The sequence below is a fragment of the Rattus rattus genome, chromosome 8 (genome assembly GCF_011064425.1).
Source record: "Rattus rattus isolate New Zealand chromosome 8, Rrattus_CSIRO_v1, whole genome shotgun sequence".
NCBI classification, from domain to species: domain Eukaryota; kingdom Metazoa; phylum Chordata; class Mammalia; order Rodentia; family Muridae; genus Rattus; species Rattus rattus.
In genome coordinates, this window is record NC_046161.1 from 40,392,307 (window position 1) to 40,410,056 (window position 17,750).

The window sequence follows — 17,750 nt, forward strand, 5'->3', positions numbered from 1 at the left end:
TTCTTGCTTGTAAAAATATGTATTATACAGCTCTATTTTCAAAGTCTCCTGAAAAAATGACTGCTTATCTCCACATTGCATGTGGGGCTTTGCCACTGGTCTGCATGGACTGAGGCCCGGTGGGCAGAGGTGATGGGAACAGGCATGGCAGACTCTGTTTTTCTCACTGCTTCTCTGCAAGGATAGAGCCACAGTGACAAGGCTCCAACTGCAAGGGCCCACTCTCCAAAATGCTGCCTTCCTAGGGTTTGCTCTGAGAGACAGTTTGGCCCCAACTCATTCCTGCTTTTTTTCCTCTCTACTCTATTGGCTTCAAAGTCATTCATTCATTCATTCATTCATTCATTCATTTATTTATTTATTTATTTGAAAAGAAAAGTTATTTTTTTCTTACTTTCTTTTTTCTTTCCTTTCTTTTCTTCCTTTTCTTTTTTTCTTTTTTGAGGCAGCATCTCATGTAGATCAGGCTAGCCTTGAACCTGTAGCAACCTTCCTGCCTTTGCCTCCTGAATGCTGGGATTATAGGTGTATGCCACCACTCCTCGACAGAAACCATATATGTGTGTGTGTGAATGTGTGTGTGTCCATAGGGGAAGGGGCCAGGAGAACGAGATATGTAGCCCAGGCTAGCCTCTTGTGCATCCACCTGCCAAATGCCATGATTACAGGTTTGTGCCACTATGTTTAACTAAACACATTCTTTATGCTCACTTTCAATTTACAGTTTTCAGGGGACACTGTGAGGTACTATACAGCTAGTGCTGGATGCTGCACAGTTGAGGGGAGAGAGCAATCTTAAGATTACAAGATAAAACAAATCACCTACATGAAAAGAACAAAGGAAGCAGACTTCCATTTTGCCACCTTTTTCTGTAGAAGTAGTACCAAACTGGAGACAAGAAGGCAAAAGTACTTCATTAACCAAAGAACAGAGGTCACTTGACCTCTAAAAAGTTTAGGACTCAGGCTGTTCCATTCCCTCTTAAAGATGCCAAGGTAACCCTGGGAAGTCCAGTCCCCTAAACATGCCTGTCAGTCAGCCTGCACAAATAAGGCAAGAGGAGAGAATTCATCCATGAGCTCATAGGCGATGAAGAAAAACCAAAGGAGAGTTAGTTAGCTTAGAAAGGAGAGCTGCTATCCTAATACAAACTGCTAGCTTCAAGAAGCATTCCCAGTCCCAAAATGGGAAAACATCAATTGCCGGTAACATAATGTTGCCCTTCCCTCAGATGCAATTTTTTTCTCAATTAATACTTGTTTAATTCTGAAAAAGAAGGTAATTAAAGCCATTTCCTATAGGAGTAAAGATAAAGATTAGAAAAGACTCAAGGTTCTCAGAGCCACAGCTGTCTCGGACATGAAGACCAGAAGTACTCAATAGCGGAGGTGGAGAACCATCTCACTCTGATGGGAACCCACAGAGCATGGCTGTAACTGTACCACCTCCCTTCATCTCACTGTCTCACTGTAGCCTAGACAGGAAATGTGTCCTCCATAGCTTTCTTGATTGACAAATGAAGTCCAACATCCCATGATTATTCTGCGAGTTATTTTGCACAAACATCTCACCCCAGTGCCTGTGTGGAGCTCATCCAAGGTGTAACCAAACCACTTGGTGGTGAACCAACTGCCTTAACCTTTGGGGAAGGGGACTGCTAGATCAGGAGACCAGAGGAATGGGAAGGTTAAGCACTTTGCAAGCCTGGCTGGTCAGTGCTTAGTGGAGGCTAAACTAGTCGCAACAAGGGGATGGTGGCTCAGCCCAGGGGGAAATCTGTGAATTGTGCTTTTCTATCCAGAAAGTAGAGTAGACAGAAGATGGTGGGAGAAATGGAACCTGATTTTGTTGTTCTTGGACTGTAGATTTTACTGACGTAAAACAGAATATCCTGTATACCTGATATCAATGTATAAATAATGAGCATTAACACAGTAAAATGTTCAATGAAGAATCAAACTATCAGAGTTACATTTCTTCCCCCTCAACCAGTATCATTTTATCTACTGGAGTAGAGTGGCTAAAATAACACCAAGGCTTTTGGAGGCCCCTGCAAGGCCAGGCGTCTGGATGCACAGCAGGTGAGCACCAGATTGCAAATCTGCATACATGAGCCTTATAAAAATGGACTAGGGGCTGGGCCAAACCAAAGCAGGATGGCCTTAGCACAACAGCAGCTTCCTAGATGTTTAGACAACAGCCCTATGCAGGGATCATGATTTCAAGGCCAAATTAAAGATCATATATCCCTACAGTCTGCATCCTCACAAAAGCCTGCAAGATGAGGGGGGGAGGGGTGCTTCTGCATTATATACATACTTTCATTACGAACATCTGAATACAGACTTTCTATACACACATTACCTATATAATAAAAATGTACACGGCATGAGTATATGTCACTGTATAAATATATAGAGTTTTAGAAATCTTGAACCCGCGCTTCCTGTTCACATCCGTTTCTCCTCTTCTTCCTCCCCAGGCGGGTCCATCATTTAAGAGTTGGACAAAAGGGACAAGTGTCATTTGTGTTGGTCTGAGCCCAGAATTTGATACACTGAAAAGAAAGAGACACACCTCAGACTTGGCTGGGAAAACAAAGTAAGGTTAGCAGAGAGTGCCCTTAAAGATCATAAGACCTAACCTCAAAAGTTCTCACAGGGACCAAATGGACTAGCAGGGCTATTTCATTGGTCTCTCTGAGTGTTATAAGTTATATGCACTTGTTAGTATGAAAAAGTGTTAGTGCATGTGCATATGTGCATGGAGGCCTGAGGTTAACACAGGTGTCTTTATTTTAGAAAAATATTTACTCAATGTATGAGTGTGTGCCCTCAGGGCTTTTCTTATCAAGAATGTAAATGTCGGGCTAGAGATGTAGCTCTGAGTGCCGGCCTAGTGTGCAGCTGGATCCACAGCACCACATAATCCAGGTGTGGCGACACGCACCTGTAAACTTAGCACATGGGAGGTGGGGCAAGAGGATCAGAAGTTCAAGGTTAAAAAAGTTCAAGGTGAGTCTTACCTACATAAGGAGTTGAAAGAATTTAATTGTTAACCCAGTTTCTACTTGGAAAAATAAAATGAACGAAATAAAATGGTTAAGAAGGAGTCACCTGCTGCTGCAGGGGCTACTGTGAGTCTGTGAAGACAGCAGGCCTTCAGACTATTCCGGTAGTGCCCTTACTAATCTCCTATTCAGGCCCTATCACTCCTCCCAGCTCAAGCAGGCAGATCCAAGAAAATAAGCTGTCAGTGTTTAAGGGGAAGCTTCTGAGGAGTCACCTGCAGAGAATGGGGTGGAAACCTATGAGCTGCAGACTCTGGGCTCTGCTGATGGTGAGGCCACAGGTGACTGAAAACTTTATGACTAAATACCAGTGATGAGGATCAACCCAGTAAAATATTCAAGAAAAATTATCTCAGCTGTCAGAGCAGAGCCCAAAATGATATACAATACCTACCTCCTTGTGCAGCGCGTGGGTGCAGGCCATCGGATGCAGCTCACTGGGCTGGACAAGTTTCTGACACATCAGACACAGCTTACACGTGGGCGGAGCCTGTGGGACAAGAAGGCTGGTCACAACTAGTCAAATTCCGGGTCACCTTGCCTGCTATGCCCATGACTCCATCCTCCATCGGTTTCTTCTTCAGCAAAAGAAATGCAAGCCCTGATTCTTGCCTAAAGTACTTGCAGCATGTCCCCTGTAGGGCTGCAAACAACCCTGCTGTGGAGATAATGGTTTCCTCTAGCAGTCTTACCTGTAACCCACTCCCTCCTCACCCTGTGCTTCTCCACATCCCAGTGTTAAAAGAAAAGAGTCTTACATGTGAAGACCTTCCAGGGTATGAAACTTGGGCAGAAGGCAAGAACATTGGGGTACTGATTTGGGCCAGAGGAGCAGGGTACAAAGCCCGGATCCGACCAAGTGGCTGTGGGTAGAAATAATTTCAAAGTGAGGGAAGAGAGTCTGAGCAATAGAGCATGTATCAAAAAAAAAAAAACAAAAAAAACAAAAAAAAACCTGGGGCCAGCAGGATGGCTCAGTGGGTAAAGGTGCTTGCACATAAGCCTGATGACTTGAGTTCAATTCCTAGAACTCACAAGGTAGAAGAAAATGGACTCCCAGAAGTTGTCCACCAACTTTGACCACACACAGACACACAGACACACAGACACACACACACACACTCACACACACACACTCACAGACAGACACACACACACACCACACACACAGACACACACACACACTCACTCACACAGACACACACACACACACTAACTCACACAGACAAACACACACACCACACACACACCACACACACACACACACACACACACGAACAAATAAATTTAATAAAAAAAAAAAGAAAGCACAAAAAGAAATAAATTCACTTTTAATGATGAAAAAATAGAGCAGATATTCTTTGCTCTGATCGCCTCACTTCCAGTTCTTCTGGTTGGCTTCTTTCTCAACCTCTTGGCAGGCCTAAGTTCTCTCCCTGAGGCTCCTCTTACCTGAGTGCTTGATGCCACCCGTTCATGCTCTGCCAGTCGTGCAGCTACCAGTTGGATTAGTTCCTCCATGGTCAGGCCCGCCATGGTGGTACGTGCTGTCTTGATTTGCTGAAGAATGTTGGTCATCTGGGCCCTGAGAAAAAACAATGTTGAGGGAAAGAACACTAGTTTTCATGGGAACATTCACATAGCCTCCTTATCTCAGACCATAAGCACTGCTCTGATAGATACCTGGACTGATCCTGAATGGCACTTACTTATTGCACTGTGGGAACCGAGTCAGCAGCTTCTCCAGGATCTTCTCCAGTTTGTCCACTGGTTGGGGCCGGGGAGTTTCAGTAGAAGCTTTAATACCGCCCAAGCCTGGGGGAGGCGGGATGGAGGCAGCAGGAGGCATGTGTGGACCATGAGGGCTGACCAGGGAACCCAAGCCAGGGCTATTTCTCCCATGTGAGCCAGGAAGAGGTGGGGAAGGTTGGTTGGACTGGGAAAGGGCAGGGTTCAAGATTGGAAAAGACAAAGAGCGAGGATCCGCACTGGGCATAACCATAGGCATAGTGACCTGCCCAATAGAGAAGGGCATCCGAGGGGTCAGAGAGGGACTGGGCTGAAATACTTGAAGCATGAAATCTGCCTGCAAACGGGAAGAGGTAGAGGACAAAAGAGATGGGGAGAAAAGATTAGGAATTGGAGTGAAGGATAAGGAGATGGATCCGTTGGTAAAGTACCTGCCTTGCAAGCATAAGGGCTTGAGTTCACATCCCAACATCTACATAAAAGTCTACAGTGGGGCACATATCTGTAACTCAAACAGCTATAGGGGCATAGACAAGCAGATCCCTACAGTGGCTAGCCAGTTTAGCCAATCCCTGAGCTCTGGAGACTGCCTCAAAAGGTAAGGTAGACAGGCTACGTGTGGTAATGCGTATCTTTAATTCCAGCACTCAGAAAACAGAGGCAGAGGGATCTCTGTGAATCTGAGGCCAGCCTGGTCTATATAATGAGTTATTCATACTGAGTAAGACCCTGTCTCAAACAAGCAAACAAACAAACAAACCCTAAAAGGTAGAAAGTAACCCAAAGTTGATCTCTGGCCAAAATGTAGGGGAACATACACGAACATATACATACATACACACATACAACATGTGTGCACAGATATACAAGCATGCACTCACACATACATTATAAACAGACACATACAAAAAAAATTTTAAGAGTTGGGTGGTGGTGGTGGTGTAGCCTTTAATCCCAGCATTCAGGGAGCACAGGCAAGCAAATCTCTGTAAGTTCAAGGCCAGCCTGGTCTACACAGTTCCAGGACAGCCAAAACTACACAGCAAATCAAAACAAGAACAACAACAAAACAATGTTTTTTTAAGAGAGAAAACTACAAAAATCAATGAGCAACTTTTCCACTCTGGCACTAAATAAGGATGGTCCCAATGTCTTCATGAAAAGAACAAGCAGACAACAGTGATTCGTCCAACAACACACACAGGAGGGACTCCTCGGAGCCAGCACTCTTACCTCTGAGGGTGGTGGAGGCAAAGTTGGGGTAGGGATCTGAGGAAGGCTGCTCAGCTTGGCTCCATTCCTCACTAGCTGGATGTGACTATTAAACTGGTCCTGGAACAAAAGGAAGAGAAAAGACTGTCTTCTACCGCTAGGCTGAGTGGACCTCGGAAGAAAGTATACTGCTGCCACTCTGAGGAACACAGGAGAGTGGAGCAGCTCTGTGCAGCAGTGCAAAAGGCTACCTACCGACCTGCTGTTAGGAGAGGTTAAGCACAAACTGGGGCTGAGTGAATCACCACTGTTAACTACACTTACCCGAACATTCTTTTTCATTATCCGAACTCCATTCAGTCTTGTCTCCCACTCTTGCTTGGAACGAACTGTCTCTAGTGTTGGAGGAGTTGATCTTTCAAAAGACAAAGAATTCATAGAATTCAGAAAACAAAACAACAACAATCAAACAATCCTTTTTCTGTTTGTTTTTTCGAAACAGGATCTCTCTGTGTAGCCTTAACTGTCCTGGAACTTGCTTTGTAGACCAGGCTAGCCTTGAATTCACAGAGATATGCCTCCCCAATGCTGTTCACTGCTACCACCACCTGACTGACAATCAATTCTTGATTTATGGAAAATATAGGTTTAGAAATAGTTTGGGCCAAAAAGCATTGCCACTATACTTGGTCTCTTACGGTAACTAAAAGATGACAGCTCAGCACTTCTGCCTTCATTTTGTGTCTCCTTTGTGTCCCAGTGTGCTTGCCTCTGCATAGGCATGTCACTTAGCTCACTGGTGTCACTTATCAGCAAGCATCTAATATATAATACCCTCTCATGATGATGATGATGGTCCAGAAGCAACTCTTCTAAAGTGGCAGTCACCAGGGTCGAAGGAAAGAGGCCCGCCCCCCCTGCCATGAGGGCAATCATCCGTAAGGGTTAGCTAGCCTGCACCCTAGGTAGAAGTGGTCATCTTGTAGGGACCAGACTAATCCCTTCTTGTGATGACACCAAACACACACACATACATGTGAGTAAACAGTCCTGATATAAGCAGCGGAACCTAAAGCCCATGCTGGGATTCCAGAGGCAGCTGTGGCATGTCTGAGTCCCTTTATCATTCTCCCGTCACTCATCTCTTAACTGGTGGACTGGGATGAGTGAGTGAGCACAGCCTGGCAGGGCGGCCAGGGCCTGGGTTTTTGCCCTAAATCCCAGGTCTATGCTGATACACAGTTGTTGGGTAATGGTCCTTGAAAAAAGAGGTTGGAGCAAATGCTAGGGAACCCAAGATTCTAAGTCATCTGCTTCACATATATGATACCACCTTTCTGTCTGAGACAGGGTCTCCCATTGAGACCATCTTGGCCTGGAACTTTCAATCCTCCTGCCTCAGACTCCCAAGTACTGGGATTATAGGAAAGAAACCCCATGCCTGGTTCATGACATCATCCCACAAAGAGGGTTCTTTCTTGCCTGCCTGAAAATGCTACATGGATCCTCCAAACCCTGGGGCAGAGGAGAAATGGCCACGGAAGGAACAAAGCTCCAAAGCCTTGTATATACTTGGATGGTTGAGTGGATAGTATCTACTTACACAGAAAGTCATCAATGAAAAGCATAAAGCTATAAGAAGAGGAAACAGCAAACAGGTGCAGGAAGAACACGGACGAGAAATCCTTGAGCAGTTACAGGTACACACAGATAAGGCCCTAAGAGTCTGGTGAGGACAGCAAGCCACGCCTGCTGACCTGGGCCTTAGAGGGAGACACTTACTTGAGGTAAGTCAGATGAAGTTCTGCTTCTTTTTCTGCTTCTTCCAGTTTCAACACCAGCAACTCCTTCCGGCTTTCTAGTGACAGGATCTAAGGAACACACACACCCCAGAGAGAGGGGAGGGGTGTTGAAGTGGGGGAGGGAGGGAGAACTTGTTAGTTTTATAATCACAAACTAGTGTAGTTAGAACAAGTGTCTCCAGGCTTCTAATGCTCTACTACCAAAACTGTACAGCACCTAGGAGCATAGAATGCAGGCTCTGAAGACATCGTCTCTTCTTACCTCTGCCTTCCAGGCCCGCTCTGTCTCTTCCATAATATTCCGATTGATTTCACCGTCTTGGTTCTTGAGTCTATCCAGTTCCATTTCCCACACTTCTCTGTACAGTGAGAAGCCAGGAACAAAGTTAAGAAAGGAAATGAGGCTTACTGAGCAACAGCAAGGTAAAAGGCAAACACCAGGATGTGCTGAAAGACTGCTGTGAGGCCTCACTCCCAGGCCTCACTCCAGAGAGAGAGAGAGAGACAAATGATGAATGGTCTCAATTCTAACAGCTCTAACACTTTCCCTAGTTACCTAGTGCAGGAAAGGATATCTCTTCGAGCCCAAACCTAGCTGGACATACTAGCTCATGCCTATAATCCTAGTCTGGAAGGTTAAGGCAGGTGGATTGCTTTGAGTTTTAGACCAGCCTAGATTACAATGTGAGACTCTGTTTCAAAGAAACAAAGTCCCTTATGAGGCACAATGTTCCATGTTTTCAAAGGACTCAAAACCTTTATGGTGTTCCTTTTACCTCTCAGTGTGTCTTTCCATGTGGACAGTGAAGAACACAGATGCAAACGCTGGGTCGGTTAGCGCTCACCTCTAACATACAATCAACACGGCACTTATCACTAGCCAGCTCACCGACCTCTGCATTTCCATAACTGCTGCAACTACAGAAAATCCTTCCAAAGGAAAATGTGAACTGGATGTGGCAGGTGGTTAAGGATTTTGGTAATAATTCCAGTATTGTGTGCTTTAAGACAAGAGGATTGTCACAAATTTAAGGACCATCTAGGTTACATGACTATGTTTTAGGCCAGCTTGGGCTACAGAGTGAGATTCTATTTGAAAAAAGAAAATTACTTTCATCATACCTAGTACTTCTCATTTTGACATTTCTTCCATTTTAAAACGCTTCCTACCCCAACAACTACCCCTAGGGTTGGTGACAGTCACTTTCAGGATCAAGGTGACCTGTTCTGGCTTGCCTGGCACTGAAATATCTCCTAGGAGATGGGTCTTTCTGTGTTAAACTGGGACAGCTGGCCCTCTTGCTCAGGACTACAGAAGCCATTGTGGAATAGACCAGGATGATTTTCTCATATGAACTGAGAGCTAAAAGCACAGAAAGAATGGGATGAACATGTTTTATGTTTTCTTCAACACATTTTAAAAAGGTAAAAGAACATAGTTTGGGAAGAGTTACATACTAAGAGAGATGCATGAATGTCTGAGCACTACATTCTTATAGTGTCCAGGAAGGCCAGAAGAGGGTATCAGACTCGCTGGAATCGCAGTTACAAGCCACTGTTAGGTACCCTGGTGGTGCTGGAAACAGAACCCATATTCTCTGAGAATAGCAAGTGCTCTTAACTACTGAGCCATCTCTCCAGCCCCCAAAATCTTATCTTTAAGTTAAGTTTGAATTTTAAGCTCAACTTCTCATAAGCACACTACATATAAAAAGGTCAACTATTACAGTCAGGAATGGGTGGGTCACATCTATAACCCAAATACTGGAGAAGTTGAGGTGGGAGGGTTTCCGTGAGCTTGGCACTAGTTTGGACTACTGTGTTCTATGGCTAGCCTGAGCTACAATGTAAGACCTTGTCTCAAAAGGCAAAACAAGGGCTGGGGAGGCCAGGGAGATAGCTCAGGAGGTAAAGCACTTGCCATCTAAGCATGAAAATTAAAATGCCAGAATTTAAGTAAAGTCAGGGCAGCAGGCAGTAGTGTGCATCTGTAATCACATCACTCTTACAGAGGGATGGGAAGGAGCACCTGAAGCTTACAGGCTAGCTGTCAAAAACAACAAAGAGACCCAGTCTCAAACAAGGAAAGCAAGAACCGAGACTGTAAATTCTCTGACCTCCACATCCTTGCAGTGGCATAAACACACGCACACAGACTCATACACTAAGATGTTTAAACACTAAAAAGAGCCCCCTATATGTGTGTGTATGTGCATGTGTATATAATATATAAGATATGTAATAAGCATACACGCGCGCGCGCGCGCGCACACACACACACACACACACACACACACACACACACACAACCAAACAAAACAAAACTTGTGGTTGAGACGGCTCAGTAGTTGAAAACACTGGATGCTCTTGCAGAGGACCCAGGTTCAGGTCCCAACACCCACAACAGTGGTTCACAATCATCCACAAGTCTAGTTCTAGAGGATCTGATGCCCTCTTCTGACCTCCATGAGTACCAAGTATGCTTGTGGTACACAGATATACATGTAAGCAAAATACTCATACACATAAACAATATTAAATCTAAAAATGTTTTTTACAAAAAGACAGAAACTGCTGTCCACTGTGCAGGTCTACCATTACCAACTTAAGATTTTCCTTGTTACGTTTTTTTAAATCTGGATGACTATGGGAACTATAATCTTTTCTGTGGGTGTGTGCATACATGTGTGTACGAGTGTTTTGCCTATATGTATGCCTATGTAACATGTGCATTAAGTATCTTTAGAGGCTAGAAGAGGGTGCTGGATTATCTGGGACTGGAGTAATAGACTGTTTTTTTTTTTTTTTTTTTTTTTTTTTGTGAGCAGCCATGTTGGTCCTCTGGAAGAGCAATCAGTGCTATATCCCCAACTCCTCTTGTTATCTTCAATTTTACAATTGTAAATAACGCCATAACAAGCATCTCTGTGTGACTAACACAAGTTAATGGCAAAAGTGATGCAGTAGACATGAGAGGAGGTAAGCCAGGCAAGCCACAGGCTCTGGAACTGAGGTCAGTGGGGCTCCATTCCCAGCCTCACTACTCTGCACTACTTGGCCAATGAGTTTTTCTCTGCCTTGATTCCACAGAGTATGAAGTGGGGAGAACACAGGAATCGACTTTTATCACTGTGTAGACAAAATTAGTTAGCATAAGTAAAATGCCTAAGACGGTCTCTAACTAATAGTAAGAGCTTTATAAATGCCAATTATCATTTGGATGTTAAAACAACTTTCCTCAGAGAAACTAAAATACAAATATATCAACATATCAGCTAGGCACAATAGCACATACCTTTAATCCCAGTACTTGAAAGGCAGACATAGGAGATCTCTGTGAATTTGCAGTCAGCTTAGTCTATATAGCCAGGGCTACATAATTGTTTTCCCTCTGATAAGGGCTGTAAGAATACTTCCTTGGAATAAAGGAGCAAATGTCAAGTGCCCCATGAAATACCTCTGACTGTTAAAGGTACAGATAACAATAGGATCTCTGAGTCCTCAACCTAAGAACTCTCTGCAGAATTACCTTACACTCTAGATAAAGGCAGGGAAGCAAAGTGGAACTAAGACCAGAGGAGAGGTAAGTCAAAGGTATATTTCCTGATCTTAAGACAACTTTTTATAAAATCTTTCCCTTTCTTTTTGGTGTGTGTGGGTGCTTGAAACAGATCTCGTGTAGTTTTGGCTTGTCTCAAACTCATTTTGTATTGGAAGCTGACCTTGAAGTCCAGATCATCTGGCCTCTACCTCCTAAGTACCAAGAATATAGGCTAAAACTACCAAGCTGGGCTTGAAACCAGCTTCTCAAAAGAAGGCAACCATACAAAGAATGATTAGATATAGAAAAACATTACTGGGATGATTCTTCATTGATTCAACATCTTTAAGAGTAGCCTCGATGTGCTAGACATTTAAAAACGTATAGCTATAACCCAGACACTTTTCCAGTAGTTTTCTTGGTGAGCAAAGGAACAAGAACTATGTGGGCAGAGCTAGGCAATGTGCAAAGGACAAGGGGCAAGGGCCCAGAATCCCAGCAGATGGAAGCAGGCAATGAGCACAGAGGTGGGGCTGCACTTTTCAAAGGGTTGGCAGGGTCCCCAAATACATTAAAGGCCACTCCACAGAGCCTGAAACTTAAGTTTGTCAGCTTGAAAGAAAAGAAACAAAGAAAGGGGGAAGGGAGGGAGAAAGGGAGGGGAAAGGAGAAGGGGGAGAGAGAAACAAGCATGCAAGCCAGGTGGTGGTAGGGCACACCGGTAATCCCAGCACTGGGAGACAGAGGCAGGCAGTTTTCCAGTTTGAGGCCAGTCTGGTCTACAGAATGAGTTCAAGGACAGCCAGGTCTCAAAGAGAAACTGTGCCTCGAAAATCCAAAAATAAATAAGAAATAAAGGGGTCAGATGGACAAGACAGAGCAGACAGTTAAAAGGGTATTTATTTACCTTTTCACTTCCATTCTTTGATGAGCTGACACTGGAGTTTTCCTGAGAACACATGAGTCACATGTGCCGGTACCCTCACTTTTGTGACTAATAGGATATATGCTTTAGTATTCTTCTGATTTTAGCCATTTTCTTTTTTGGTGAAGGGTCTGTTAGTTCTTTAAGCTCTATCTATGTGAATGTATATGTCACATGTCTGAAGATGTCCATGGAGGCCTGGGAGATGGAGCTACAAGCAGTCAAGAACCACTCTATGTAGAAGCTAGGAATTGAACCTGGGTCCCTGTAGAGCGGCAAGTAGTCTTAACTGTTGAACTATCATTCCAGCCTGAGATTTTAAATTTTTGTATAAAAATTCTATCAACGCTCTGAAGATCTACACAAGGTTGGGGCAATATTTAATAAATTATGTAGTGTGTTATCAAATCAACTATGGTCCCATTCAATAATATAAAGATAATTTTAAGAGCCATTGAGATTTCATAGCTATAAGGTGGTGGGGAAGCTCTTGAAATTTCCCTTACGAGAGCTAAAGCAGCAACCCGTAGAGAGCAGAGCTTCATAAGCTGCTCACGGTGGATCTCCTCCCACAAGGAGGGTAACGAGCCTCTTCTTCTTTTTTTTTAATGTATTTAATTTATTTAATGTGAGTACACTGTAGCTGTTCAGACACACCAGAAGAGGGCACTGCATCCCGTTACAGATAGTTGTGAGCCACCATGTGGTTGCTGGGAATTGAACTCAGGACCTCTGGAAGAATAGTCAGTGTTCTTAACCTCTGAGCCATGTCTCCAGCTCCACGAGCCTCTTCTTTAGGAGAGTTAATAGCCCATCCAGTACATGTGGAAGCCAGAGGGAGAGGGCAGGTGCCTTCCTCTACCTCTCTCTATATCATTTTTTGAAACAGGATCTCTCCACTGAACCTACAGCTCAAACACTAGTTAGGCCAGCTAGTTGGCAAACTCTAGGGATCTGCCCCTCTCTCTGCTCCCCCAGTGTGGGGGGCTGAGGGCGGTGTTACAGATATTAAAGGCCAAGGCAGGCTTTTCACATGAGTGCTGGGGATACAAACTCAGGTCCTGTGTTTGCACAGGAAACACTGAGCTACCTTCCCAGGCTTCTAGCTTACGTTTTTCAGACAGGGTCTCTCATGGACCTAGAGTTTATCAACTGTTAGACTGGCTGGCCAATGAGCTGCAGGGATCTTCTTGTCTCACTGACCCTATCCCCCAGTGCTAGGGTTACAGATATGTGCTACCATCCCTGGCATTTGAGTAGTTGCTGACAGTCTCAACTCAGGTCCTCATGTATTCTTGCACTTACAGACTAAATCACCTCCCTGGCCCACAGACATTCTCATCTACTGAAGGCTCCTTTTTATTTCCACGAACCACTCTCTAAGAGCTTGTCTTCACCCCTCTCTAGGGAGTCATGTCTAGAATGGGGGATGACTCAGCTAGAAAGTAAGTACCCTTCCTCCGAGAAAGCTCAAAGTCCTGACATTAATCAGCAGAACCCACATAAAAATGCTGATCATGGTGTACACCTTTAATCCCAGCACTAGGGAAGCAGCCTGGTCTATAAAGCAAGTTCAGGACAGCCATGGTTGGAATAGAAACTTGTACTCCTAGCACTGGGTAGGGAAGGCAATAGACTTCCAGTCTAGCCTAAATGGTGAACTCCAGACCAAACCAAAGAGACCCTCTCTTATAGGAGGTGGATGGTGTTCCTGCAGATGACATCTGAGGTGTCTTTGTCTGGTCTCTCCTCTTTGTCTCTCTCTCTCTCTCTCTCTCTCTCTCTCACACACACACACACACACACACACACACACACACACAAAAAACACACACACATTTTTTTTTTCCTAAAACTATCTTTCTTTCCTCTTACCTTTGCCTAAGAAGATAACACTGAACCTCAAATTCTAATCCTTTAAGTTACTGGTCCTAGTAGTTTTCTCCTGTACATTTGTACATTGCACGTACAAATAAACTAGTTTTTCTCCCTATTGATCTGGGAATTTAATTTATTAACCCAAAAAGGGTACAGGAAAAATAAGTTACTCCTTAACTAAGAAGTCCATTCAAGCGTTAAGGTATTGTGGTACACACCTATACCCTAGCACTCTGGAGGCAGAAGCAGAAGGATGCCGTGGTTTGAGGTCAGCCTGGTCTACACAGCAAGCTCCAAGTCAGCAGGGATTCAAAGTGAGACTGTTTCAAAGAGCAAACTAAACAAAACAGCAAGAACGTAAACCAACAGGCCTTGTGGTACACGGCTATAACTGCAGCTACTCTGGAGGCTCAACTTTGCCTGGACTACAGAGTAAGTTTAAAGCCATGCTTGTCAACAGAAAGACCTTGTCTCAAAATAACAAAACTAGGCTGGGAATACAGCCCAGTGGTATACGTCATACTTCATACACACATACTTCACATTTCAACCATCCCCCACCCTAACAGATTTTAACACTGGATAGAGCAATTCAGAAATAATTATCAAATTCAAGCTTTAGCACATTAAAGAACATGTACAGTCATATGTAGCAGCCATTAAAATACCTCTTGGTCTTGTAGCTCACTCATGTACTACAACTTTTTCCAGACTTCAACAAAAACACTTGTAATGAATTAAATTTACAAAAACTTAAGTTTTGTTTTTAACTAAAGAGATGTATCTAAACAATGTTATTTTTCTAAATAAACCAATTTAAACTGCAAAGCAATTTTCATGAAGAAACAGTATTTATGTTAACATATAAATATTATGTTATTTTAAAATAAATCACATAAATATATTTTTGCCTTAATTTCTGGCTCAGTGAATACTGATAGATAAAATAGGAACAAACAAATGTTATCTATCTAGAGTCCTTGTTAATTATTAATATATAAAGGCCCAGGGCATAGTAACACGTGCCTGGAATGCCAGTCTTAGCTACATATTGGGTTCAAGGCCAGCCTGGGCTATAGAAGACTGTGTCAAGAAGAAAAAGACTACAGAAAGTCCTGACCCTAAGTGTCTGCGCATCTCTCCTAGCCTCTCATCTCCATCAGCCTCACCCACTTAAAGTAATGGCTGTGCCCTCATTCTCTACCTTTCACAATGCACTCGGCTTTGCTTGGGTTTTGCTTTGCTCTTGCATTGGTTTTTTGAGACAGTCTGGTGTGACCCAGAGAAAGACATGAACACTCAGCCCGCCGTGCCATGCCACCAGCTCAGCTTCCTCTCCTTACTGTGCACCGGCACAGGGATTTCAAGTACTGTTCCTGACCTGTGTGAGGATATCTGACACTTTCCTCTGCCCGTGCTGGGCTACCGGTGATTGGGTTTTAAGCTCTGGTTTGAAGAACTAATAAACTAGGGGCATTCTATGAGATGTTGTTTCCAAATGTTAGACAGTATCAGATGACTAAGCAAAGGACGAAAAGCTGAGGAGAGCCCTACAATTGACCTACACTAGGGAAAAGCAGCACATAAAAACCTTGCCAACTTTATCCAAGAAAACTGTCTTTCTGACACAACATGATCAATGACACTTAGTTTTACTTCATGACATGTTGCCAATGAATTAGAAAAATGGATACTTTGGCACAGAAAGGTCAAAGTAAAATAGAATTCTAAACAATATTCAGCTAGTTTTCATTTGTACAGTTCTTTAGAACACTTTTAAGTAAAACGATATCAGCTACGTTGACTATAAATGGACCAGACCTCCAATTAAAATGAAGCTTGTCATTAATCCAGGCTGATTCAAACTGGATAGTCTGTAAGACATGGTTTCAATAAACAAACAACATAAATAAAAGGTAGAAGAGGCTGGAAGGATGGCTCAACAGTTAGGAGCACTAGCTGCTCTTCCGGAGGATTTGAGTTTGATCCCTCACACCCAAGGACCTACATGACATCTGTAACTGTAAACCCTTTGTTGGCCTCCTTGGACACCAGGCACACACATGGTAGACAGACATACACACGTACACATAAAAAATTGAAGATAGTATGGTGAGGGAACAATGGAAGGAACACCTGAAACTAACTCTTCCTGTGCATGCACGTACACATTACACACTGTACACGTGTCTGTCTGTCTGTCTGTCTGTCTGTCTGTCTCTCTCTCTCTCTCTCTCTCTCTCACACACACACATACCCCAGAAGTATTTTTATCATGGAGAATTTAAAAAGTCTTTTTAAGACTTACTTATTTTATGTAACGTGTATAAGTGTTTTGCCTGCATGAAAGTATGTGCACCACGTGGGTGTACAAACACTGAGGTCAAAAGAGGGTATCAGATTACGGATGGTTGTGAGCCACCATGTGGTGCTGGGAAATAAACCTGGTCCTCTATGAGAGCAACACATGTTTTTAACCACTTGGTATATGGTATAAACTATCCCTCCAGCTCCTCGTGGCAAACTTTTAACATGAAAGCATGGCTTTTCCCACCCCTCTGAAACCGTGTTTCTCCAGCTACTATTACTCCAGTTAGCCAGGCAGTGCAGCTCTTGCCTGGTCATCAACTCTCCCTGAGCCCATTTCCAACCACCCAAGTGATCTAAGATGGAATCACATCGGCTGGCAGCCCTCCTCTCTGAAAACCTTTCTCTCTACAGAAAACCCCAAAGGTGATGATGGTCTTTATCAGCTTCATTCCTCCACTGTAACACACACCTCCTCACTGTCCCCCTGGTCTGGGGCCGCCTGCTTGCAAAGGTTTTCCCACTTGTTGCCAGCTGATTCCTCCCTAAATCTATGGCCATCTCTTCAACTTTTTCTTTGAAATTTCAGACCATATAAAGTCACCAATTTTATAATTTTTGCCACTTTTACTTTATATCAAGACATCCCCCTCCCTACAACATGGACAAGAATCCTTAAGGAAAACACTCAATAAAAGCTTGAGGCAAACCAGGACTATGAAATGAAAAAAGTTCACTCTAGAGAACTCAAGCAAGAAAAAGGCTGTGGACACAACCAGCCACAACCAGCCTAGGGAGACTGGCAAACACTTTCCACATAAGCCTGACATCTGCGTTCAAATGCCCAGAACCCATGTAAAAGCTGGGCACAGCAGTGTACACACACCTGACATTGTCTTCTGAGATCCACACTCACATACATGCATGCACAAAGATTAAAACAAAACCTGGGCAAGAAGTGATGGAGCGTGCTTGTAACCAAGGACCTAGGAGAAGCAGAAGTCCAAGTACTTAAGGTCAGTCTCTGCTGCACAGTGAACTTGAGGCCAATTTAACAACACTGTAATCCAAGTAAATGGTAAGGACAGAAAGATAGTAAGTTCCAAGTTAGCCTTGGCTACATATGGATGGCCTACCATAAACAAACAAACTGAGTCTTCAGTAAGGCTGTTAGCATTAATGATTACTTGTAGCTATTCAGAGAGAAGAGGAGGTAATTAGAGGTGCATAAAGAGTAGAGAGTAGGGTTGAGGATTTAGCTCAGC

At 43.7% G+C, this 17,750-nt stretch overlaps 1 protein-coding gene across 7 annotated transcripts in view; it reads right to left on the minus strand.

Annotated features, from left to right (window-relative positions):
• The window catches only part of Rnf214 (ring finger protein 214), a 34,841-nt gene continuing 17,091 nt past the window's right edge, over positions 1–17,750 (minus strand). For 5 of the 7 annotated variants that reach the window (XM_032909501.1, XM_032909500.1, XM_032909503.1 and 2 more), the window contains 9 exons: positions 8,097–8,193; positions 7,815–7,903; positions 6,357–6,447; positions 6,054–6,152; positions 4,781–5,157; positions 4,524–4,656; positions 3,830–3,934; positions 3,466–3,561; positions 1–2,558 (listed from right to left, as the gene is read on the minus strand). In XM_032909501.1, the coding sequence (XP_032765392.1) occupies positions 2,493–2,558; positions 3,466–3,561; positions 3,830–3,934; positions 4,524–4,656; positions 4,781–5,157; positions 6,054–6,152; positions 6,357–6,447; positions 7,815–7,903; positions 8,097–8,193 (1,153 nt within the window). In that variant the 3' untranslated portion in view covers positions 1–2,492. The remainder of the gene's footprint in view (positions 2,559–3,465; positions 3,562–3,829; positions 3,935–4,523; positions 4,657–4,780; positions 5,158–6,053; positions 6,153–6,356; positions 6,448–7,814; positions 7,904–8,096; positions 8,194–17,750) is intronic. The other 2 variants (XM_032909502.1, XM_032909504.1) reach the window with 1 other exon arrangement.